This window comes from Leishmania donovani, chromosome 20 (genome assembly GCF_000227135.1).
Source record: "Leishmania donovani BPK282A1 complete genome, chromosome 20".
In the NCBI taxonomy this organism is placed as follows: Eukaryota; Euglenozoa; class Kinetoplastea; order Trypanosomatida; family Trypanosomatidae; genus Leishmania; species Leishmania donovani.
Window position 1 is genome coordinate 151,686 of NC_018247.1, and position 25,118 is coordinate 176,803.

The 25,118-nt window shown below is 62.5% G+C and overlaps 7 protein-coding genes across 7 annotated transcripts; all 7 read left to right on the top strand.

Moving 5' to 3' along the window:
* Positions 1-2,466: 2,466 nt before the first annotated feature.
* LDBPK_200450 (hypothetical protein, unknown function) lies at positions 2,467-3,708 on the top strand (the record flags this gene model as incomplete). Its single annotated transcript, XM_003860337.1, has 1 exon — positions 2,467-3,708. One exon carries the CDS (start codon positions 2,467-2,469, stop codon positions 3,706-3,708), a length of 1,242 nt encoding a protein of 413 aa, XP_003860385.1.
* A 2,136-nt stretch (positions 3,709-5,844) lies between these two features.
* LDBPK_200460 (hypothetical protein, conserved) lies at positions 5,845-6,933 on the top strand (the record flags this gene model as incomplete). The annotated part of the gene is made up of 1 exon (XM_003860338.1): positions 5,845-6,933. One exon carries the CDS (start codon positions 5,845-5,847, stop codon positions 6,931-6,933), a length of 1,089 nt encoding a protein of 362 aa, XP_003860386.1.
* Positions 6,934-7,758: 825 nt separating this feature from the next.
* LDBPK_200470 (hypothetical protein, conserved) lies at positions 7,759-9,465 on the top strand (the record flags this gene model as incomplete). Its single annotated transcript, XM_003860339.1, has 1 exon — positions 7,759-9,465. One exon carries the CDS (start codon positions 7,759-7,761, stop codon positions 9,463-9,465), a length of 1,707 nt encoding a protein of 568 aa, XP_003860387.1.
* Positions 9,466-12,120: 2,655 nt separating this feature from the next.
* Positions 12,121-16,149, top strand: LDBPK_200480 (hypothetical protein, conserved; the record flags this gene model as incomplete). Its single annotated transcript, XM_003860340.1, has 1 exon — positions 12,121-16,149. The coding sequence occupies one exon, from the start codon at positions 12,121-12,123 to the stop codon at positions 16,147-16,149; it is 4,029 nt and encodes a 1,342-aa protein (XP_003860388.1).
* Positions 16,150-17,074: 925 nt separating this feature from the next.
* On the top strand, positions 17,075-18,193 carry LDBPK_200490 (hypothetical protein, conserved; the record flags this gene model as incomplete). The annotated part of the gene is made up of 1 exon (XM_003860341.1): positions 17,075-18,193. The coding sequence occupies one exon, from the start codon at positions 17,075-17,077 to the stop codon at positions 18,191-18,193; it is 1,119 nt and encodes a 372-aa protein (XP_003860389.1).
* Positions 18,194-19,492: 1,299 nt separating this feature from the next.
* Positions 19,493-21,868, top strand: LDBPK_200500 (glycerol-3-phosphate dehydrogenase-like protein; the record flags this gene model as incomplete). The annotated part of the gene is made up of 1 exon (XM_003860342.1): positions 19,493-21,868. The coding sequence occupies one exon, from the start codon at positions 19,493-19,495 to the stop codon at positions 21,866-21,868; it is 2,376 nt and encodes a 791-aa protein (XP_003860390.1).
* Positions 21,869-23,353: 1,485 nt separating this feature from the next.
* Positions 23,354-24,817, top strand: LDBPK_200510 (hypothetical protein, unknown function; the record flags this gene model as incomplete). Its single annotated transcript, XM_003860343.1, has 1 exon — positions 23,354-24,817. The coding sequence occupies one exon, from the start codon at positions 23,354-23,356 to the stop codon at positions 24,815-24,817; it is 1,464 nt and encodes a 487-aa protein (XP_003860391.1).
* Between the last annotated feature and the right edge of the window lie 301 nt (positions 24,818-25,118).

The window sequence follows — 25,118 nt, forward strand, 5'->3', positions numbered from 1 at the left end:
GGCAACCACGACTGGTTCGACGGGCTGACGACGTACCGCAAGTACATCCTTGAGCGGACGTGGATAGGCGGGTGGCTGATGCCGCAGCGAAGCAGCTTCTTTGTGCTGCGGCTGCCGCACAACTGGTTCGTGCTGTGCGGCGACACGGGCAACATGCAGGACATCGACGTAGCGCAGCGCAACTACTTCCTAGACGTAATCGAGAAGTGCATGGACGCGGAGAGCTGCGTGATCCTGGCGGCGCACGAGCCGGGCTGGGTGCTCGACGCCATGGAGAGGGATGACAAGGCGCGGCAACCAGAGCTGAACCGTGTTGTCGAGGCCCTCGGCACGCGCCTGCGTCTGCGACTGGCGGGCGACATTCACCACTACTCCCGCCATACGCCGCGCGACGCCAGCTCGGAGGCTGCGACGCTGGTAGTGAGCGGCGGTGGTGGCGCCTTCCTGCACGGCGCGCGCAACGACGCCATCATCTCGCAGGGAACGAGGTACGTGCGCGCCTGCGCCTTCCCGGAGCAGAACACGTTCATGAACATGGCCTCGCGCCTGTGGGGCTTCCGAGTGATCAACTGGAAGTTTGACTTGGTTGTCGGCTTCTTGTGCTTTGTTCTCCTCCTGTCCGTGCTGCCGCTGCCGATGGAGCTGGACCTGAGCAGCCGCGGCACTACCGGCGGCGGTGGGGGCAAGATGCGGCTGGCGCAGGTGTTTTCCCTCTGGGTGGGCTACACGACGGAGATCATGTCGCACGTCATCACGCGCGGCGTTATCTCACTCGTCCCACTTGTCTTCTTTCTGGTGTGCTTTTCATTCGCCGGCGCGGACCGCCATGCACCCCTGCTCTGGCGTCTGTGCTACGGCGGCGGGTGGGCCTTCGCGGTGCTACTCTGCTGCTCCGGCGCCATGGCCTTCCTGCATGTGCAGCTCTTGTACCTGATGGGCCACGACTTGCTCCAATCAGCTGGGGGGCATTGGGGCACCGAACTGGAGAACCAGGTGGTGCTCATGGTCAATGCACTCGTTGCTCATCTGCGGCACATCACCGGCGGCGAGGCGTCGTGGGTGTCGCGCCACGTGGGCCGCGCGCATGACCTCGCCCTGGCCATCATCCCGACGGGGTGGCTGCGTGTACTTCTGCGTTGCTTTGACCCATTCGAGTCTCTCAGCTTTCTCTCGATGACCGTGAGCGGCGGCGAGGTGGCGCGCTTTTCGGCCAAGGCGTCCCGCTTGCAGATACTCCTCTACTACGTTTATGTGCTCTTCTTCTACTGGGTGCTCATCACCCCCATCGTGTCTGTGCTGATCGGCACGTTTCTGCTTTTTTCCGTCACAACCTTCGACTACATGTACAACGCCACCTACTCGGCCTTCCAGATGGAGGAGTACAAGCACTTTGTGCGCTTCCGCCTCGACGCCGCGACGCGCGAGCTGCACGCGTACGTCGTCGCGGTGCAAAAGCCGTCAAAGGTGTACCAACTCGACCGTGGTTACCTGTGGAGCCTGACGAGCCCAGGCCTTGAGGAGCACCGGCCACCACACCTGAAGCAGCACCCGAGTCGATGGGGGCCGGTGCTGAGCGACGCGCGGTGCAAACGTCCCATGACCGAAGTTCTCGAGCATTTTACGGTCCGCCCGCACCGCGTCCCGCAGCGGACGAAGCAGCCGATGGCGGATTCGGAATAAGTGTTGATGGGCCAAGCCCGCAGCAACACACACGCACACACACTTGCATACACACACAAAGACTCCTCACGCGAGCACAACCTCCCCACGCCTGCCTGTTTCTCTGGCTCTCCTCCTTCGTGCACATGGAGTGACAATGCGGGAAGGCCTACCGCGCTGTCTCCCCTCCCTCCCTCACAGCAACACCGGAGACGGACTGGAACCGTTCTCGGAGAGGGCACCGCGCCTGCTCGTTCTTTACACCTGCGAGAGATGCAGGCCGAGAGCATGCCTCTGCCTGCTGTAACGGGAGAGGTGCATAGGATATGTGGGCTGAAACCGAAGCGAGAGGGCAGGGGATGCAGGCATAGGCGCCTGGCGCCGCCACTTACACCAGCGAGTGCTGGTTTTTTTTTCATGCGTGCTTGGCATTGTATGAGTTCTGAGCGAGTGGAACCATTCTCGAAGGGGCCATGCGCCGCGGGCGCGCCTGTAGCGATGATGATGCGTGTTTGCGTGGGCGAGTGCACTTCGCAGCTGCTGCGGGCGCGTCATCACTGGCCGGAGTTGGTGGGATGTGGCGTGTCTCCCCTCGCCTTGGTCGCGTGATTCTTACCTTTCACGCCTCCGTCGTGACCAGAGCAATGACGCGCACACGCAAACACACACAACCCCCCCTTCCCCTCTCTGCGCATCCTCTCCGGCATTGCTCTTGATCTCTCCTCCCTGTCGCACCACAAAACGCGCTCTCTTCATGATACGGCACCGCAAGCCCCTTCGACCATACCCCATCCCCACACCGCATCTATGAACGCGAAGCTAAAGGCTGCCGTTCCACGGCTGGCCTCCACCGTTCTCCTCCTCGCTCGAAACCCCAAGCACGCCACATCGGAGCAGCGACCAGCCACCGGAGACAATGCTGCAAGGGAGAACGACATTCACGTGCTCATTATGAAGCGGCACGGAAAGGCACGCTTCATGCCGGGTGCGTACGTGTTTCCTGGCGGCGGTATCGAGGGTAGCGATTACGCCGCGGCGACGCACTACCTCGCGGAGCACTACAACCTGCATCTTCAAGATGCTAGAGACAAGAAGGTGACGACGCAGGGCTTCATCGAGTCGCGCGGGCAGCCGTCTGCAGAAGAGGCCGAGCTGGAGGCGTGGGCCTGCCGCGTCGGGGCACTGCGCGAGCTCGCCGAAGAGGCCGCATGTGTTTTGCGAAGAGATGGCCGCATCTTTTCCGAGGCCGAGTGGATCAAGTGGCAGAAGTCACGCAGCGACGCGGGTGCCACCGGCGGCGCCTCCGCCGACCCCGTCTCGTCCCGTCCCGCAACGCCGCTTCCCATCTACGACCTTTCTGCCGTCTCGAGCCTCCGTCCCGTTGCGCGGTGGGTGTCGCCACGGCAGTCAACGTACCGCTACGATACCTACTTCTATGCCGCTCTGGTGAACTCAGCGCTAGTCAGCGCAGAGGCACACGAAGCGGCGCACGCGCCATGCTCCACTCAGGCGTCGAGTGGTGACGAGGCGAATGCTGGCATGGGGGTTTGCTGCATCCCACCACAGGAGCTGCCGCTCCTCGAGCAGGCCAGCGAGGTGTCGGAATTGCTCTGGGTAAGTCCGCTGGAAGCGCTGCGACGGCACGAGGACCCCAGCGACGCCTTTTCACTCGCGCCGCCGACGTACCTGCTTTTGCATGCTCTGTCTCTGCAGCCCAGCTTTGCGTCGATGGCGGCGGCCTGGGCGGCAGCGCCAGCCTCACCCGCAGAGCCTGCAGCAAAACCGTTAGGCGATCTGCCGCACAGCAGCGTACTGCCCTGCGTGGAACCGCTTAGCACCATGACGGAGAATGGGCGGCGCATCATGGAGTTTGTGCTGCCGGCGCGCTACTTCCACGAGACGGGCTGGTCGGTGGCGGATGGCGAGTACCTCTTCCCTGGCGAGTGCTGCGCCGGGCACAGGCACTTTATTCACATGTTCGTTGGTGACGCTGGTGCGACAACAGGAGACGGCGCCACGGCGGGCAAGCCATGCACCATCCTGCACTAAAGAGGCGCAGGTTTTTTTTTTTTCTGGGTGAGGGGGAGGCTGATGATTCGACGTGGAGGAAAGCGTGTGCGTGTGTACGAGCGAGAGGGGGACGGGCTGCGAGCGTAGCAGACATGATCACTGGCAAGCGAGTGAGTCTTTCAGTGCTCTTCTCCCTTTTGGGGTGTGTCTTTGCTCACCTTTGCCCAGCACCAGCGTGAAGGCTGCACGCGCACATCGGCAGGTGCTCATGCGTGCCTTGGGGCAAGCGGAAGGAAGAGTACGAGCGAGCAGTCGAAAAGTTTGGCTCTCTGCCGCCTCCGTCCGGCCGTGACGTGAGAGTGCGAAGGTGTGGGTGGGGGCTGTAGAGGAGGTTTGCCGTGGCGTATGCGGGTGCCCATCGGCATATCGTGTTCCTCGCCCTCCCGCTTCTACGACCTCCCTGCTCTCCGTGACGCCCTCTTCTTGCACGCCCACCCTCCTCGTCGGTCAGTGCGACACCTGCCGAGCTCACGCTTCATCTCCCCTTTTCTATTTTGTGTGCTCGCCAGTCGGACGGCCTGCTTCCCTCTCGCTCATGTGACATCTTTGAGTGCGTGTCGCCACCCTCTGCGCCTGGCGCGATCACAGCGGTATCTTGTGGCTCGTTGCTCTCGCATTCCGTGCCACGCCCCTCCCCCTTCTCTTCCTCGTTGCCGACTCGCTTCGTGCACCGATCACGCTCTTCTCATTGTTGCTTCCGTCTTGTTTGGTTCTCAGCTGCGTCCTAAACCGGTGCGTGTGTCTCCGTCTGTGCTTGCCAGCGGGTGTGTACAGGCGGCAGACACACACGGGTACGTGCCAGATCGGTGCTTGGGTGCTCTTTACACGGCTCCCGCCTCGCGTTGGTCGTCCTCTCCCTTCATCATGCCGTTGTGCCTCATGCCTGCTTGTACATGTTGCGTGCCTTGGCGCTCCCTATTCATGGGTGTGCATTTCCCTCCGCTCCTTCTCCACTACGACCCCCACACCCTCTCTCTCGCACAGCCACTCCTGGCGCGACGATATGCTGCCCAGGTGACGGGCCGTACTGTTGCGAACCAAGGGAGTGGATGAGTAGAGTGCACCCAAGCCTGGGCAGCGAGACAAGGTTTGTAGCCATGTCGGCAGACAGTCACACATACGCACACACAACAACACACTCTCTCACGCAGACAAGCACAAGCGCTCGCCAGCATGTAAAGCTATCGAGGATCAGTTCGCCGACACACCCGCCTCTACCGCTTCATCTCCCTTCGCATGCCCTCCCGCCCCCTTTCTCCTCCTCTCGCCAGCTCGACTTCTTCGTAGGGTGCTCATGTGCATCCTGCGCCTCTGCAACACGAGCGAGGAGAGCGGAAGGACGTCATATGCGGACACATACACACACAGTGTCGATCTCCTGCACCGGCAACAGCGAACAGGTCCACAGAACGGTAAGAGGGGGAACAGCCGGAGCTGCGGCGGCACATCGTCGTGCCGGCGCGCCGGCCGAGGAGGGAGCCCGAATACAAGAGAGGGACTCGCTCCATGAGCGAAAGGATCCGCTTAGGAACAAGCGGTCACGAGGGCTCTGCAGCAAAAAAAAATGAAAAAAGTCTGTGGGCCGTGGGAGGGGGGCATTCGTGTGCCGCCTTCCGTGAATGCTTCGTGGGATCGTGCGCGCGTGTGCACACTGCACTATGCCTCTCCCTCCCTTCCTCCCTCTCTCTCTCTTCAACCTTCTTTGATGGGCGTGCGCTTCACCTGCGCGTGTTATTTGTCCGCACAAACACGCGACCGTCTGCAGGCGGGAACATCACGCGCCGACATCACCAACACGCCTCCTGCTGTTGTTGTTGTTGGGGGTTGTGGGGGAGTGTGCTCTCTCCTCTCTCTTTCTCCCTCGCTGGCCTTATCATTGCAGGAGCGCGCTCGGCTGCACGTTGGGATTGCAGCACTTGGCAAGTGCTGCGCTCTGGCTCGCCTGCGTTGCGCGTCGCGCACATTGTCTGTGCTTGCCCTTCGCCCGCAGCTTAGAGGTTGCACGCGGATCAGGTACGGAAATCAGCTCCTGACGCGTGCTCACGCAGAGAAACAGCGACAGACACATGTGTGCGGCGCGGTGCTGCGCAGCGCCACCAATACGCTTACGCACAAATGTCCATCTACTGCCGTCTTGCGTCGCCGCCGGTGTTCCTTCGCGCACTGCACACTGTGTCTGTCAGCCGAGATGGGTGGGCTACCGTCGTGTTCACCGACTCGCATGTCGTCCTTCACGTCGAGGGCACGGATGAGAACATGACAGCGACGTGCACCCTGCCCAAGAACCTCTTCGCCGAGTACGCGGTCGTCGAGACGCGCTTCGCGCTGCACATCCCCACATTGATCGATGCGCTACTCATGCTCGGCCCATCCGTGGCGACGGCGTCGACCAGGGCCGTTCTCGCGTACCCGACCGACGATGCGAAGCTGCTCGTGGAGCTGACCCCGACAGATCGGGTTGCCGGTGGCGGCAGCTGTGGCGGTTTTTCGGGTGGTGGCCCGCTGACGCAGTCAGACCTCGGTGTCGGCGGGTCTCGCATGCTTCAGTCGCTTCTCGTCACCCGAAACGTGCGTGACCACTTGCTAGATCTACGCTTCTCGGAGTCGGCGCTTCTGGCGCAGGTGACACTGCAGGGCGACACGGTGCGCGACCTCATCGCCGACGTCACGGCGGCGCAGTGCGCGGAAGTGTCTATCCGCATTGACCCTAAGCTCGGCGTCATTCTGCGCGGGGAGGGTGGCCCGTACGGTGAGGTGGAGGCGCACGTCCACGCCACCTCCGAGGCGCTGTTGTCGCTGTCACGTGAGCAGTCCGCCAGCACGCGCGTCTACACTCACCATCTTGCCTTGGCGTGCGGCGCAAGGGGTGGCACGGGGGGCGGTGGCAGCAGCGGCGGCAGCGCCGGTGCCGGTGGAACTGGTGGAGGACGTCTGCGCGGCACAGGCGCCAGTGTGCGGGATGGACGTTTGTCGAACGCCGATTACATCCTGATGGGTCTCGCCGCCTCCGCCGCTGGGGCGGGTAGCAGCGGCGGAGGCGGCGGTGCGGCGGTGGGTACCCTTTTCGGCGGCTTCGAGCGGCTGACACTCCAGATCAACGCGCAGCGGCAACTGAGTGTGCTGCACACGCAACGGGACCACGAGCTGAAGGTGTTCGTGACGGTTGTAGTGATGCCGCTCAGCTCGGTGTACGACATGCTGTGAAGGAGCACATAGGGAGTGCACTGAAACGGCGCCGCTCCCACTCCCCTCTTCCTTCCCGGTGCGCTGCGGTATTTCCGTCTTTTGGGGTACGTTTGCCTACTTGTGGTGGAGAGGCGGGTGGGCACACGACACGCATATCTCTCTCTCTGTCGCTCGCTCACACAGATCATCACGGCAATCAAATGATGCGCGCACACACACGCACGCACACGCAGCTGCAAGCACTGACGTTCGTGGAAGTAGGAGGGCGGGTAGAGAAGGAGAGCGCCTTCGCTTATGGACGTGCAGCGGTGCTTGTGCAGCGGAAAGGTGTGATGCACATCGCTCATGGTAGTGTCAAGGTGAAGAAAAAGGTGTTCTGGCTTTTCCTGCTTCTATCATGCTGTCTACGCGATACCGAGGCCACACGGGCGTGGCAGCGGTGCGTCACGGGGCAGGCGCTACATCTCGCACGTGCCTCTCCCCTTCATTTTCTTTCGCTGGTGCCATCCCAGCCTGCTCGACATTGCCACCGTCGACCCGTTGCTAATGTCACCGCAGCGCTCTCTTCGATTCCCCGCCTCGTGTGGCCCTCTAACTCTCTCTGCAATGCTACGCGAACTTTTCCGCCCTCTTCTCTGCATAACACGCACACTCAGCGGCAGCAGCGAAGTGTGAGCGCGTGCACGGCTACAGAGCACGACCTCCCCTCTCCTCCCCCTCCGCTTGCCCGGCGTTCTCTCTCGCCTGCACAGCGCACCGACTGGGAGAACAATCGCGAGCGCCAATCGTCGTCGCTGGGCGTCTCCGGGTAACTCCCCCTACCCAGCGGCGGGCTTCTCCATCATGAGCGAGTTCCAGCGCATCCTCAGCCCGGCGCAGCTCACGAAGCACTATGAGGTGCTACAGTTTCTCAGCCGCCACCCGAACCAGCCGTACACGCTGGCGCAATTGGACTCTCTCCTGCCGCGCGGTGTGGCAGTGCAGCGCTTTCCAGCGGAATGGTTCGCGCTCGTGGAGGACGGCGCCTGCTGGCACCGCAGCATTGAGCTGCATCGCACCCACAGCACTGCCACCACCGCCTCTTCCCCAGCGTCGTCCATGCCAACAGCGGAGGAGCGGGCCCGGTATGTGCTGCTGTGTGCCCGTGCCGTGGTCAACACACTGGATGAGCTGTGCGCGCGCATCGAGTCTCCGTCCACGCTGCTGGACCCGGAAGGCTGCGTCGCACTGCACACCGATCAAATCGTCGTCTCAGCAGCGCTTATCCGGCGAGCGGTTCACATGGGGCTAGTCTACTACTTCCCTGACACGTACGACAAGTCGGAGTTCAAGCAGTTTGGCATGCGAGACGCTTCATCTTCGGCCAGTGGTGGCACGGCGGCGGGACCTGGCCCAGATGGGGGCACAGGCAGCGGTGGCGGCGGCAGTCGAACGAACATCGGGCAAGTGACCGCGTCTCTGCGGGAGTCTTTCCTAGAACGCGATGAGGCCTATGGCGGAGGGAACAACGTTGGCGGTGACCGCACCTACATTGCCCTTCCACCCGGTGTCTGCGTACAGCATCGCCTGCTCACCCGCCGCGGTGTGCCCGAGCAGGAGGCGCACTCGCTGCCGACGCGTTTCTACGTGGGGGAGCGGGTGCTCCTCCTCTTCGACAACCTGGTCGCCGTGAAGAAGTTGGGGCTGCCAAACAAGCTGCGCGTCGAGTGGTCACTGGCAGGCGTGAGGCTGAAAAACACGGGTGACACCGGCCAGGCAACCGGGGAGGGGGGGACAAGCCGACTGGAGGCGCTTGCCGCAGCGCAACCGCAACCGCTCCGGATACGCCGCGAGAACGTTGCGGTGCGCAACACATCGGCGACGACGACCTCCGCTGCTATGGATGCGCCAGCGCCAATCTTTGCCAGCACCAAGGTCAAGGTGGAGATCGAGGCGGTGCAGGCCTGCACGCTCAAGCTGATCCTCACTGTGAACGGCCTGGAGAATGTGCTGAATCTCGAAGTGCAAGAGAGCGCTGTGAGCCTGCCGGGCGTACTCGTGCTGCGCGACCGCCACCTGGACAGCTTCGCCCTACCAGAGAAGAGCATCCTTGAGGACCCTATTGTGAACCCCTCGCCTTCATGGCGGTACCCGTATGAGTCGGTGCTGCACGCCGCGAGTTCATCGTCGTCCGGGGAGTGCAGCGACGACACAGCGGCTCAGTGGGCGACTGCAGCTGCCGAGCCGTGGACAGAGCTTGTTCCTCTCCCTTGGACACAGAACCCATCTCCGGCTGTGCTGGCGCTGCGGGAGGCGACCTACCCGACCCAGGACGTCACCGTCCGCGCCGCCACCCGCGCCGTCTTCTCCGCGCAGTCCCTGGCTGACGAGGCGCGGCTGCGACAGACGAAGGAGCGCATGCGTCGCGAGACCGACGCTCGCGCCGGCACCGGCGGGGGCGGAAAGCGGCGGCGACGACAGCAGCCCCGCAGCAGCTTGGTGCTCAGCAACCGCCATCTCCTCCACTTTGGCCTTGACTTCTCCATCCCCTTTGTGAATCGGCGCGATTAGGACGTTATCCCAAGCACCGACCGCGTGTAGACTTGTGTGCGTGAGCAACGGTGTCTCGCGAGTTGCTGCTGCTGCCGCCGTCGCGGCGACTCCGTTCTCTCGAACTCGCTTCTTCCCTCGATTCTCCGGCGGCTCTCCCTCTCTGTCCGCCGTCAGGATTTTGCTGGGCGCACGCCGAACGCGTGAGAGGCAGAAGGCACGAGCTCGAAAGCCAAACACACGCGTAGGGGAAAAGAGCGTCTCGGCAAGACACGTCTGTGCACGACTTGCAATGCGCCTCCCCTTATACACACACACACACCTGTGACTCTAGCGTGTGTGAAAGCTATCTGATGCGTGCAGGTGCTTCACATACCCCCTCCCCATCCCCTTCTACTGCCCTCCACGGCCTCCTTGCGCTGGAGAGGGACTTCGCATCAAACCCGAACGGAGAGAGGGACGTGTGAGGGTAGTCGTGAGTGCCGGCGGCTCTGCCGCTTCTGCTAAACGTGGCCGTCCCTGCTACTCATCTTGAATCGATCACGCTTGTCTGCTCCGCCTGTCTCTCTCGCTCCCCTCTGTCCACCTCACCTCCGCACACCTGGGAACCTTTGACGGCTGCTCGCACCTGCTCCGTTGGTGATTATTGGCTGACAATGACGATGCCAATGAGGCAACCGATAGCCACACACACACACACACACACACACGCGAGAGGAAGAACGTAATCAGAAGAAAGGCGCCGCTCCTCTCTCTGCCAGCGTCCGGCAACGTTGACGGGACGCCGCACATGGCGCGAGCCCGCCTCTGTCTCTTCCTCCTCTTCCCTCGTGTCGCATCAGCATCACCGCCGCAAAGGAATCAGCCGTTCATGCCACGGATCACCAGCGCCACCATCAAGTCCCCTTTGCAGTCCAGGAGAGGGTTCAGGGCACCGCTGAGGCGATCGGGTATACATGCGGCTCCGCGTGCAACCCTGACGCATGCGTTGGGTAGCGCAGGCAGTGCTGCGCGCGGTGCCGCTGCGTCTGCGCGCGCGCAAAGCACGTCACCTCACTCGACCGAAAATGGCGCAGCGGCCGACACGCTCGACATGTTCCCATACGATGCAGAAAACTGCGGCAGCAGCATGCTCGCGCCGCTGCCTTACCGCCGAACCACCACTGCGACGAGGGACTTCGCGCGACCCCGCTGCCTTTGCCGTCCTATCGCGATGAGCATGGAGTCGGTTTCCAGCTGGGAGGAGGACGCAAAGACCAGCAGTGTATCTGGGTCTGAAGGCGGCTGCTACGCGAGCGCCCGCCGGCAACCTGCACACGCATCGATGATGGGGCATCCCATGTGCCGTGAACGGTCGCCACAACGCGTTACGGCTCAACCTACAGGCAGTAGTGATGGCGATGAAGGAAACATCGCACCAGTGTCCGCGCTTCATCGACTCAACGCGCGTCTCACTCGCGCGAGACGACGCAATCGAAGGCATGCATCGTCCTCTTGCTCAGACGCCGCCGCCACTTTGTCTCAGCAGTCGACCGGCGTCAGCGATCGTAGCCGTTGTCGTGTACGCCCTCAGCAGCCTCCATCACAGTTGGCCGGAGAGCTCGTTTCGTCGGACAGCGTCATCGACTTGCTGAGCGAGGACTGGCCGAGTGAAGCTTGGCTGGTATGAAGCAGGTGTCCGTGGGTGGCGAGGTGCCCAGCGCCTTACAAGCCTCATCATACAAGGCGCGCTGAGCCGCCTCTTGCCACTCAGGCGTGGCACGCGCTTCACGCCTTTTCCAACGTGTGCAGAAGTTAGCCGTTGTACCTGCGTAGCTCACCTGCGCCCTTCTGCATTTCGCAGGGAGTTGCATACTTCTCTTTCCTTTTGTTTTTTCTATGTGTTTATGTGGGAGGAGAAGGGAGCTCTATAGTACCCCCACCCGCCCACCCACCCACCTATCATCCCCTTCGCTTCGTCTGCTCTTCATCTGCGTTGCATCCTGCCAGCACTCATGCCCGTGACTTCGAAACGGGCAACGAAAGGAAAAGAGGACAGCCACTCTATAGCGTGACAGGGATGTAGTACGCGCGTGTCTGCTACGGCGCTCCAGCAGCGCCCCGCGGTTTGTGTTCGCCTGTGCGGTGCGTTGCACTCTATTTGCTTTCGACGTAGCTCTCTGGCGCCTTTAGCTCGCCCTCTCCCCCCCGTCCTGGACGTCTTCTTACCACCTGCTCATGCTTTCATCCACAACTCTGACGGGCTTGTCGCAGCGCTGAAGACCCAAGGTGCTTCATCTTATTGACAGCGAGAGGCCATCCCGGAAGGGCACTTCAATAAAACGTCTGCCTGCCACTTGCGGAGCCAAGCGCACAGCGCATATCTCGACAAAGGCTCGCCGCAGCACTCGCAGCTCGCCCAGGAATCTGCTTCATCATCCATACACGCACACACTCATGCACGCACACGTATTCGTACAGGGCGTACGCACATAACACAGCGCGAATATATCAGCGAAGCCTCCCTGCAACCTGCGCCACACCGCACGCACCCGCGCTATTTTCTTTTGCTTCTGCGGCCCACTTTGGAGTTCTTGTGCAGGTGACGTGAGCTCCCATCTCCCGCGCGTCGGCCCCCATCCACGTCTGCCTGCGTGGCTGTGAGCCCCCTCCCCCTTCCCTACTTTCTCCTGAGCCATGACGCACAGCGCGTACAACAAGCATGACATTCCGCGAGAGCTGCAGCGACTTATCGACCACACTGACCGCGGCATTGAGCAGCTCTACCAACTAGCCGGCCGCAGCACTGCAGCGTCGACTGTGGCGGTCGACAGGCAGCCCATCATCGCGAAGGAGGGGGAGCGAAGACAGAAACGTCGGGTGCACTATCATAGCAGAGGAGGTAAAGGCTCGCTACTGGAAGAGAGGCGTGCCGAGGTATGGCACGACGACCCCCACCGCAGCATCCGCAAAGACAGCAGCGGTGGCCGCAGCGGCGCCAGAGCAGACGTCCAACCGAGGGCAACCGTGCGATTCTCGTCCCGGAGATCGAGAGACGCGTGCGACTACGGCGGCGTTTCAAACGACTGGAGGGGCTCGCGCACATCCGCGAGGGTATTCGCGGCACAGATGCGGCACGACGAGTACGGCAACAGCGACGGTGACTACTTCGACGACGACGGCGATACACTACCCGATGTCACCGAGAGCGACGACGGCACGGACGTCTACAAGAGAGACGAGACAGGCGATGAAAACGACAACTGCGAAGATGAGGGCGAAGATCGCGAGCCACTGTCAGCTAGCCGCCACCACAGGCAGTGGCGCGCGTCTGGTGTGCTCCGCCAGACCTCCGTTGCCGCTGCCGGGTCTTCGCTGCTGCAATCGCAGCCGCCCAGTCGGCGGCCTTTGTCGCCGGCGTCGACGCCGCATCGAACGCTAAACTTCTCTAACGGCACCGCGCCCTCCTCACCGGCGTCTCTTGCGAAGCCGCCGCGCCACTCGCGTCGCCCTGATCTGCACCCGCCTCCGTCGCACGTACCCGACTCTTTCCCACCGCCTCCATGGCAGCAGCGACATTCGCATCAAGACCACGGCGATCTGCCCCTTGCGGGAGGCACCTCCTATACGCTGTCCTCGGCGTCTTTCTCCGGGTTGCGCGGCTCCTCAGCAGCATCGTCGCCGTCTCCAACAGTGACGACTGCCGACACCGCAGCGTACCGTGCCCACATGGCGGCGCAGCAGTCCACGCAGAGACCTAACAAGTCTTCAACCGCGCATCGGCGGCGCTCGCAGCAGCAGCCACTCAGCGGTGCTTCTATGCCCACCGCATCCACGTCGCTCTTTATGAGCCCTGGCTCGACGTATAGCGGAAGCCGTGACGAGTCCAGCCTTCACACCCGCTCTGGCCTCCAGAAGGCGAGCGGCACGGCGTCTTCTGGGATGCTGTCTCGATTCGGACGGAGGTGGAACAGCATATTCAAAAAAATGCTCACCGATCCGCCACCGCCGGCCCCATCGGCGGGATCGTCCACGCCGCGAAATTCGGCTGCAGCGGCGACGTCCGCGCCACATCCACGAAGTCCACCCGCTCCATCGTCATTCTCTTCTTCTTCATCCACGACATCCATCGTGGGGGACGTGCGTGCGCACGGAGAGGGCACTCCTGAGAGAGACGTGCTTCCTCAGCTGAGGGAGCTCATTCCACATCCACATGCAGTCCCTGCGACTCCGCCGTGCGCCGCTGCCGATTTGGCGAATATTGCCCCCACCGCGTTGCCGTACTCCGTCGCCTCTGCCACAGCATTCGCCGACGCCCGTGTCGCCGAGCAGCTGCGGGCGGAGCTGGAGGCGAAGGAGGAGGCGATGCTGCGGCTGCGCATGGACCACGCACGGGAGATGGCGGAGCTGCGTCAGTCTCTCACCCACGAGCGAGCAAACGCGGCTAAGCAGACGGCTGACGAGCTTGCCACGTCCTTCTCCATCAAGCAGCAGCTCCTTCAGTCGTCGCTGCAGACGGAACGGGAGCGTCTGATGGAGGCGGAGGAGCAACTGCGGCTTGCGCGCCGCGAGGCGGCGCAGCGTAAGATGGAACTCGAAGATTCGGCTCATGCTTTGCAGGCCCTACAGAGCAAGTACGCGACGCTCGCGCACAGTCAAGGCGAGCACGCGGCGCAGGCGGCGCAGTGGCGTGAGTGGGCGGAGAAGGTCACCGCCGAAGTTGCCCAGCTCGAGTCGCAGGTAAAGGTGTGGAAAGCAAAGGAAGTGGACTGGCAGGCGCGCGAGGCGCAGCTGCAGCTGCTGGCGCACGCTGCTGAGGAGCGGCGGGAGAAGGAAGAGACGTCGGCGCGGACGGCCCTGGCCCAGGTGGAGGCGGCGTTTACACAAACCTCGCAGAGCTACCAGGACTTGCTGGCGGAGGCGACGAAGCGCATGTCCTACCTTGAAAAGAGTCATCGGAAGTACAAACTGCTCAAGGAAGCCCACACCGCTCTGAAGACGGAGTACGAGCAGCTCGTTGACTCCTCGATGCACCGCGCACGGCAGTCGGAGGCAGAGCTCGTCTCGTTACGCGCCGAGGCACAGGAGCTGCGCCAGCAACTGCGTCAACGAGACTCGGCCACGCAGGAGGAGACTGCATCCCATCAAGAGATGCTGAGCGACTACAAGCGGCGGCTGGAGCTGCAAGAGGCGAACGCGGCGGAGCAGGTGAAAACTCTGCAACATCACATCGACACTGCGAGTCACACCATCGAGCTTCTGCGGTCGCAGATGGATAGCCTCAAGCAGGACCTGATAGACGAACAGTCACAGCACCAGCAGATGCAAATGAAGGCGGCTCAGGCGGAGCTGCAGTGGAAAGAGACGCAACACGAGCAGCAACGTACGGCGGCGGCCTACAAGGTGCGCACTGAGGACACCATTGCGCAGCTGAAGCGGCAGCTCCGCGACAAGGACACCAAAATGCAAGCCCTTGCCGCCAGTGCCGCGGAGCCGGTTCAGCGACTACGACAACAGCTGGACGACGAGCGGGGCCGCCGCGCGCGGCTCGAGGAGCAGTTCCGTGCCTACAAGAAAAAGGCCAAGGAGGCGAAGGAGCAGGCGGCGAGCGAGATGCGGCGAGAACAGCTACGCGCCGCTCTGCTGACACCGATGTCGTCCGCAGCCTCCTCGCGCGTTCGTTTTGCCCACTCGGCCACCGCCACACCGTCGCCGCCGAGCTCGTCGGCACCCTGCTTCTCCGGCTGGAATGGCATGGGTGGTGGCAGAAAAGCGGGGTCGGAGTGCGCCGCCTGGTCGGATGGGCCAGCTCACCCAGCCGTGAGGGTGTCCGCGCGTGGTGCGCGCGATGATCAGCGAGAGAGCCGCTTCGCTTACCCAGCTATTTTGCGGACCGCCACCGCCCCTGCATCGAGCGTGCTTGCGACAGCGTCCGTTGGGCACGCCGAGGAGGCCGACGCGGGAGGAGGCCGACGCGTTGCAGCCAACCACTCCCTGGCAATCCCGCGTACAGACGCTACGCGCTTTTCCTCTGAGGAGGGTGGCCGACTACCGCGCCCGGCTCCTTCTGCAGCGCCACCACCCCATCCATCCACGAAGACTGTCCAAGCTTCCGGGGAAGAAAAGGGCGAAGAAGATGCACAGGACCGTTGGGCGTCCTCACCAAGCGCAGTGGTAGCGGCCTCGGTGGCCGCGGATGCATCAGCCATCTCGCCCAGCGCCACTGTGGAGTCGCTTTCCGGTATCTCGAGGACGTCGCCTTGCACAAGCACACTGATGCCAGGTGAGGACGACGCAGTGGGGGTCGCTGAAACTGAAGGGCCGGCGAGTACACGCACCGCGGAGCCGACGCTATCGCTGCAGCCTCGCACCGCAAACAGCCCCGCCCGCACAGACGCAGCGGCCGCGAAAGTGCCTGCTGCTGATGAGGATGCCATTGCCACGCACGTCTACGCCGATTCTGGGGCGCAGGCGCACGAGCATCGCATGAGCACCTTCCACACAAGTGCCTCAGAGGTGCTGCGCCGCATTGCGGGAAGCCGAGAGGAGTTCCTGGCGCAGTGTGCCGCCATCGTGAAGAGCACGGCGGCTGCCAGTCGCCGAGGTGCGCAGGCGAGACGGCGACTTTCTGATGGGGACGCGCGTACTGCAGTGTCCGGCGACAACGCCAGTGCCTCCGAGGCGTCACAGAGCGATGACGAAACGGACGACCAGGAGCGCCTGTGAAGTGCCGTTCGCAGGGCTTTGGTGGTACCGATAGAACCGTATATGCACCCCCATACACATATCCGTGGATGTGTGTGTGTGGCACATGGTGAGGGCAAGTGGTGTGTGAGTGTGTGCATAGGGGGGAGTTGCTGAGCGCCACAACGCGAGCGGTGGATGCCAACCAGGTGGCACACGATGAAGGCATCACCGCTCATGGACCGTCTTGTCTCCCCCGTCACCTGACGCCCCCGCCCCGCCTGGCACATACTGATTCCACACGGTGCCATTGAAATCTTGGGACAGTGCTGCCTGTGCATCCAACGGTGCATGTGTGCGCGCGCGCCTGCTTTTGTAGGCGTATCTTCTTCATAGAAGTTTTCATAGCATTTACGTGTGTGCGTGTGCAGCTCTACTGGTGAGGTCTATTGTGCATATGCAGGCGCCGAGGCACAGGCTTGCCGATTAACACCGCGACAATGACGAAAGTCTTGGGCGTGCACGCAGGCACGTGCGCGTAACTGGCGACGCACGCTGCGTCGTAGCCCTGCACCGGCCTCCATTGCCGCTATGCAAGTTATCTATTATGCGTGACTTGAGGTGTGAGCTCCGCCGCCTTCCTTTGGTTTGTGCCATTGGAGTCCGTACGCAGACTGAGGGGGAGCACCGCCCCATGCCCTTGTCCCATCGCTGTCCATCTTCCTCTCCGCCCCTCCGTTCTTACGCCCTCGCCTCGCCCTTGGCATGCGGGTGCCACTGGCGTGCGACGCCGGTGCACCGGGTGTTTGGTGCTCATCGTTGCGCTGCAGTGACACGCACTCTTAGTTCTCTCGTCCCGTCTCCTTTTAGCGTGCTTGTGCACCGCGTATTCGCACTGCGCCTCCTGCGTCTTGTCTCCGCTGCTCTCGGTAAGGGGGGGGTGCTGCGTGCACCTGTGCTGTCCAACATGTTAGGCGGCCGCCACTTTCAAAGAAAGTACGAGAAGAAACAGAAGAAAAAGGAAGCCAAGAAAGCGTCCCAGGGTCCTCTGCGTGGTGCGGGTGGCTCGAGCAGCGCCAGCGCAACAGCAGCAGCGGGGGCGGCTGCCAAGCGCAAGGATGGCAGCACGCTAAAGGGGCCCGTCGTGTCGCACGGCGCCTTCATGGCGAGCCGCGACTCAGCGAATAACCGAAAAAATGTGTCGTTCCCGAGCAAGATGGAGGAGAAGGTTTACCGCAAGGAGCATCGCGTCCCAAAATACAACTGCATTGTCGACCCGGAGCGGCAGAACTTGGCTAAGGCAGCCGGGGCTAGCAGCGCTGCTCAGCGCCGTCGCGTTTTGCGGCAGAAGGGTGACGAGGACCTCCTCGACCACTTCCGCGAGCGCCTGAATGCCAGCACGTTCCGTCTCTTGAATGAGCAGGTGTACAACGCCCCGACCACACTAGCGAGTCGGCTGCTGCGCGAGGAGGCGACCTTTCGCGACTACCACACCGGCTACCACCAACAGCTCATGCAGTGGCCCATGAATCCGAGCACGCTCATTGTGGAGTCGCTGCTAGGGGACCGACGTGGGCGGTTTCTCGCGAACAAGGGGAAGAGCATGCCAGGGCACATCCCGGTCTCGTGGGTGGTGGCGGATATGGGTTGCGGTGAGGCCCAGATCGCCGCGGCGCTGAAGCCGAAGGGCTACACGGTGCACTCCTTCGACTTCTTTGCTCTAAACTCGCTGGTGACGGTGGCGGACACCACCAAGGTGCCCCTCGCGGACAACTATGTCGACGTCTGTGTCTTTTCGCTTAGCCTGATGGCGACGGACTACGTCAAGAGCCTCTTCGAGGCCTTCCGCATCTTGAAGCCGAAGCGGCTGCTCAAGATCATCGAAGTGCGCTCCCGTGTGCCGTTCCCGCGCAAGTTTGCAGAGCTCGTCGAGGACATCGGCTTTGAGGTGGATTACAGCGACGTCGCCGGCGACTACTTCGTTGCCTTCGACTTCATCAAGAAGGACGACCAGGCGGCCGCCAACACGCAGCTACGCCACGAACCGGGTGACGTGCTCGTGCCATCCCTTTACAAGAAGCGGTGAGGGGTTAAGGGTCGGGGGAATAGGGGCGGTGGGCGGCGCGCCTTTTCGGCTTCCTTCGCCGAAAGTGGCCGTCCGCTGGTACGACAGTGTGTGGGGGTGGGGTGGGGGGAGGGGAACGGCAGCGGTGCGCACGGTTAGCCGCTCGGCATCATACAAAACGAAGAGACAATACCGTCATGTGTTGCCCCTCCCCCATTTTCGACCTCCCCCACCCCCCCACCCCACCGTCGCAGGGGTCGCGAGTGTCGAGCGCATGCACACACACACACACACACACGCATACTTCTCTGCCTATGGAGCACGCCTCCTTGTCCCTCTTTCTTCCCCGCCCCTAGCCTTGTTTTCGTGTCGTTGGTGTGGAATAACGTGCGTGTAAGGCGTGAGCGAGCTGAGCGGCGTGAGGGGCGTTACCTGCCACCTGGCCTGATTTTTGTGTCCTCGTTCTCTGTGTCCTTGCCAGGGAGAGGAAGAGAAAAAATGGGATGACCTGCCGAGATGCTTGATCCTCGCATGCGCAACACGCGGCGCTGGACGTGTGCGGTGCCACGAATGTTCCGATGCGCTCATACACCCGCGCCTCTACCTTTTCCCGGCACACACGAATGTAGTCTCTACGATTCAGAAGGACCGCCAAGCCAGCACCTCGGTGAGATGCGTTGCACCGCCGCCGCTACCCCATCTCTCTCTCCTCTCGGCATCCTCTTCTTCAAGGCATTGTGATGGGTGTGCTGCCCGGCAGGCCCCTTTTACACCAGCGCATCAGACGTGCTGATCGTTTTCTTTTCGGTTTGGCACGACTCATCGCTCTCCCTCCTCTCTGCGCTACCTCACGCTCCCCGCGTGCTCACAATAGTCCTCGCGCTCGTTACTGTCTCCCGATCCTTTTATCGCTTTACCGCCTCGCGCTTCTCTCCTGCGTAAGCGCGCCCATCGACCTTGCTGGAAGACGAGCATCCCTTTCTACCCCCTCGCCCACACACACACACACCAAAAAGAAAGTTGAGGCGAGAGAGGGGACCGACCTGGGCCTCGTGCCGGAGGGCTCACGTAGATTACGCGGGACGGAGACCAGCGGTGACGCGCAGGCATATCGACAAGCAAAACGCCGACAGAGAGACGGAGGCCGACTTGTTTGCATCGCCGTCTCACATCGGCGCGATTTGGGCTCGCACAGACGCGAGGGAGCTACACCTGATCCTCGTGCCTCCGACACCACCCACCTCAGCGCACTCTCGCTTTCCAAGCACCTCGCTCTCTACCTCTGCTGATCGCAGTTTTCTCCTTCTTTTACTTGTTGACATGAGCCGGCACAGCCGCAAGTTGCACGTGCGCCTGCTGCGCGCCGCCGTCGTCGTCGCTGCAGGCACATTTGCATATCGGCGATGGTGTCTTCGCCCCTCCAGCGCGTTGTCGGCTTCTGCCTACCGGCCGGCGAATGGAGCCGACCATTACCGTGACAGTCCCGCACCGCGCTCTTCGCGCTGGGCAGCGCTGCAACGAAGCTCAGCAGCGGACCCATTTGACCTCCTCGTGATTGGTGGGGGCCTCACAGGCCTCTACACTGCCGTCGATGCGGCACAACGCGGGCTGCGAGTGGCTTTGGTCGACGCGGCAGACTTCGGTGGAGGCAGCGCAGCTTCGTGCATGCCCTCTGTCTCTCCAGGCGCGTTGCCGTACGTGCAGCGAGCCCTGCGACAGCGCGACTGGGACTGGCTGCGGATGGCGGCAACCGTGCTCGTGGAGGAGACGACGTGGCGCAACGTCGCACCGCGGTGTGTTGTGGCGCCCGACACACTGCTGCGACGCTGGCAGAACTGGCGTTGGCGAGGCACCGTGGGCGGAAGCGGCTGCGAAGCCGCGTCCAAAGCAGGGGCCGCCGAAGATGGCACCACTGCTGTGTTACATTCAGAAGAAACTTCAGCGAAAGCGCCGTCGTTACTGCCTTTCGATCCGACGCCTGCCACAACGACGCTGTTGCCAGCCTTGCACTCGACGGAGATGGTGGAGTACGTCTGCGCCGCGGTTTTGAGTACGGTGATGAGTATTTTTTGCGGCCCGCTGCGCCCGAACCTCGTGCTACCTGGGCCCGTCGTTCAGGCGCGCCTACCAGCGCTCGCACCCAGCCCGGGGCCGTCCCCCTCGCCAGCGCGACTGCGAGGGGGCATCATAGCCAACGACTTCGCGCTGCGTGGAAATACAGTCGCCGTGTCGCTTGCACGCACCGCAGAGGAGCTCGGTGTGACGGTGTTATCCTATGCCCCTGTGTTCGCCATTCAAGAGGTTTCTGCGCCGGCCACGACGGAGATGGAGATGAGTTCGCCGTCCAGTTCTACCCGCGCCTCTTCGTGCGCTGGCGTGATGCTGGTCTCTGTTCGCGATGCGTTGGCTGCGAAGGCAGTTGCAGCGAGTCTGCCAGCGTCGCCAGACCGATCACGGCCACGCTTCTTGCAGCGGCTACTGGGACAGAGCAGCGCCTCTTCTCCCTCATCCACTGCCGACTCGGCTGCATCGCCGAGAAGCGCAGTATGGAGCCCGGATGCCGCAACCACGACGCACGTCTACACACGCGGCGTGGTGAACTGCACAGGTTGCTGGGCAGACACCGTGAAGGCCATGTTCGACGGAAACGCCAGTGACACCGTGCCGGCTGCGTTTGCCGGATACCAGGCGTACTCCTACCTGATTGCTCCCGCCAACGCCGTGCATGCTGCGCCGCCCCCATCAACGCCACCCACGGACAGCCACGGCGTAGGACAGGGGGCCGTGGCCTCCTTCCCGCCGCTTTCCGAGACGATGCGGGCAGCGGCACTGCTCTTCAGCTCTCCACGGCTGAGCTTTGCCTCGGTGATGGTGCTGCCGTGGTGGGACCGGTGCGTGATGCTGGGGCCGAGTATCTCTTCGCTGCCACGGCTGCCGGCGACCGTCACGGCGCACACCAACGGTTCGCTGCACTCGGTGGACGGATACGCCGCACAGCGCCAGCGTACGCTGTCGATGCTGCGCAGCAGCGGCGTGTCTGTGGACGCATCGCGCCTGCTCTCGTGCGTGTCGCAGATTGTGCCGCACGTGAAGGGGCCTAAGGAAGTGCCGTGGACTGGAGCGCTGCTGCATCGAGGCTACGCCTTGCACTTTTCTTCAGTGCCGCTGCCCAAGAGAGGCGACCAGAGTGACATCGAAGAACTTGTGTCTTTGGTAAGCAACTGTGCAGACGCCACCGGGGACGCTGTCGCTGTTGCGCGCCGCGACGTCCCGCTCCTCCACGTGTACGGCGGTACCCCGCTGTTGGCACGTCGGATTGCTGAGGAGGCGGTCGACGCCCTTGTGTACCACGAGCCGCCGCTGTTCTCAGAGAAGACGCGCAAGAAGCTCCACCGGTGCCGCACGCGCTATCTGCAACTGACTACGCCAGCTTCTCTCTGCACCACCACCGATAGCGGGCCGATGAACGCACGAGCGCGTCTGGAGACCCTTGTGAAGGACACCTACGCTGAACGCGTAGTCGATGTCGTAGCCCGCCGCACACACACCGCGTACACCAGCCCTGCCGAAGCCCTGCAAGCCATACCCACGCTAGCGAGCGTCATGGGTGGTCTGCTGCAGTGGGATGAAGCCAGGAGATTTTCAGAGGTTGAGGCTGCGCGGCGTCTCGTGCACAGCGTGGCGGTAACCGTTTGAATTGCGTTGTCGATGCTGTTCGCGGCGGTGGCGGTGGGGCGGAACGTCCGTCTTGGAAGAGGGCGGCGCTTCTTTGGTACCCCTTGTCTCTGTGTGGCTCCAGCGGTGTTTTGTGCGCTATGGTCGCAAGCCGCCAGCCGCCAGCCAGCCACCCCACTCCCTCCTTCGCAGTCACGCAGGCAGGCACACACGCACACGGAGATAGAGAGACTGAAGCACTCTTCCTGTTCTTCTATCTCTGTGTCTTTAGAGGATCCGGCCAGGTGGCCTGCCCATCGCTCTCCGTGCCTGCGGTCGCGTACGCGCGCGTTCTTACGCCTCACGTGTGACCGGACACCTTCTCTCTACTTTGGTCCTTTCGTGTCTCCCTCTGTCTGCGCGCTCCATGGCATCGCCGCAAAACGCCACAGGAACGCTGAAAAAAAAAGCCCGTAGGGCGGGGGGAGGGGAGGGGCGCCGGGTGTGCACACGCTGGATCTATCATTGCGGCGCCAGAGCGTGCAAGTGTTTTTTTTTTCGGTGGCGGTGATGGTGGTGATGGGGCACTGGATAGCCTACATGCGTCAACGCGCGCGCTCAATCGTGCGATCGTGCGGGGTGCGGCGTGAGGGTGCTCATTTCCCGTTTTGAAAGAAGGCGATGTTTCGGGGCGGGATGTTGGTCCTCGCTCTCCCTCGCCCTCTCCCCGGCTGCCCCCCCCCCCCACCGAAGCAGCTCACTGCAGCTGGAACGTCTTGCGCCGCGCTTTGATTTGCGCTCTGTTCTTGCGTCGAGGGCTCAGTGCCCCCCCCCCACAGACACACACACACACCTCCACCCCAATCGTGCGCCCGCATTTCTTTACTTGAGGGCCGTCTACTCTTCCGCCCTCCCTCCTTTCTTGTCGGTCGCAACTCCCGCTTCAATCTCGCCCGCGCGCCGACGTCCTATCCGGCTGTTGATTGCACTGCCAGTAGTGTGCTGCTGCTGCTGCCGGCGCGATTTCTTCGCCCTTGCGATTTAACTGCGTACTTTTCAATTTCTCGCTGTGTCTCTCCGTTGCATGCACCGTCGTGAGGCGCAGCGCTGCCGCCGGCCGACATACCAGCGTAAGTGGTACAGCTTGGCGCCTCTGTATCTCCTCTTCTCCCGGCATCGTAGCGACGCCACCGTTCACGCACGCACAGGCACCCGCGGCTCGCGCCAGCGCATTGAAGTCGCGCGCGCTCTCCTGGCGTTTCTTGGGACAAGCGAAACGCCTTAACCCGCAAACACACACCGGGAGGCTCTCGTACACGCACCATCTCCACTCCGGCCTGCTCGCGTATTCTATGTGAGGGTGAGTGCGCCAGTCACGCTTTCCGTGCAGCCGCCGGTGCAGTGATTCACTCTCCGACGTGGCGGCAAGAGCGCCGGGCGCTCACAGCAGCACTCTGTGCACACTCTTGCACGTGAGCCCACTTACCTGTGGCATTGGACCGGAAAGAACGGGAGAGCGGACCCGCAATGGCCTCGGACACATCGAGCAACTTTTACTACTTCGCCTACGGAACCTATGCCGATGCAGCGGAGTTGCAGCGGTCTCTTGCCGCCGTCTCCGGTGGTGCCGTGCCGATCATCCATTCAGCCCGCCCTGCCCTCCTTCCAGGGTACCGCCTCGTGTTCGACGCCGTGAGCGCTGAAGGGCCGCGGCTAGGCTGCATCAACATCGCCCCGCTCAGTCTCGTCGCCCGCGATCCATCGACGGCGCGCCTCTCTCCGAGCAAGGACCGGGATGGAAAGTCACACGAGTACAAGACGGCTTTTCGCGACGGGGTTCGGGGGATTCTGTACGAGCTCTCCGCCACTGTGCGTGAACCACTGCTGCTGGCTGTCGCGCGCGAAGGGTCGTTCAACATGTATGCCATGCTCACCTGCTACGCGATGAGTGACGTTCATCGCGCCGTGCGGGCGCCAGACTCGCCGATGTTTGCGTCCCTCGTGGTCGCCGCGCTGGACATGCCGCTCATGGAGCGCAAGTTCTCCGTGGAGGCCCTCATGCAGCTTCGCTGGCAGCCGCTGCCGAAGCCGCAAGGGGTCCAGGCCCAACCAGGGCTGGTCGCCGTTGTTGCGTCCTCCCCGGCTGGCACTCCAAACGGTGCCGCTTCCACGCCTCAGCCGCGCTGGCCTGGATTACATTGGTGCAACTGCATCCACTCCGTGCGCGTTGCCCCCAGCCAAGCATACGCAGCGCTCCTGGAGAAGGCCTACCGTGAGTACATCCACCTGAACATAGCAGCCAATCAGGACGGCAGTAGCTCCACTGCGGTCGCCACCCACAGCTCAGCGTCCTCGGATAGCGGCGACGCCGACTTGTACGCGACAGCGATCCATCGCATGGTGTACCAGCAGGCCTGCAATGTCAGCAAGGACTCACAGGAGGTCAAGACGTGGTACTTGGCGTACGGCTCTAACATGTCTTGGGAGCAGGTGTGCGTCCGTATCGGCCCGCCGTACCAGCGCCGCCCCGCCAAGCTGCTCGGCTATGTGCTCGTTGCCAATGCAGTATCCATAGGCCACTCGAACGGAGGTAACTTCGGATATTACAACGTGGAGCCGGTGGTGCTGCGGGAAATAAAGGAGGCGCAGGGGATGGTGAAACACCCCAGTACGATGCCGCCATACGTCTGCGGTGCTGCGTACGAGATCAGCCAGGCACAGCTGGAGATCATGGACACCTACGAAAGAGGCTACTCCCGCGAGCTGCACCGCTGCACCGACCTAAGCGATGCGACGGCGGCCCCGCTGGAGTGCTGGACTTACATTGCACAGCACACCTCCGAAGAGTTGCTGCCGTCGCACGAGTACCAATCACGCGTGTTGGAGGGCGCGGACATTCTACCGCCGGAGTACATCGAGTGCATCCGTGCCATACCGACGAACCCGCTGCGGAGTCCACGGCAGGACAAGCGCCTTCGCAAAGAACTCTGAGCTGTTTCTCTGAATTGGCCGCGTGAGCAGCCACGTGCAGCCTTGTGAGCGGCGCTGTTTAACACCCTCAGCTCCCCGCTCTGTACATAACTCCCCACCCCCACCCCTCCGTCTCGTACTCTTCTGGACGCCTGCGGTGGATATTGCATCCCATAATCATCCGTAAAATGCCTTATCTCCTGCCTATTCTTTGAAGGACGAAAGAACGGCGAAACATCGGTAAGTCACAACGTGAACATGCTTTTTTTTTTTGGTTGTTTGCAGCACCTCCCCCTATCCCGCCGATGTGTGAACGCTTGCC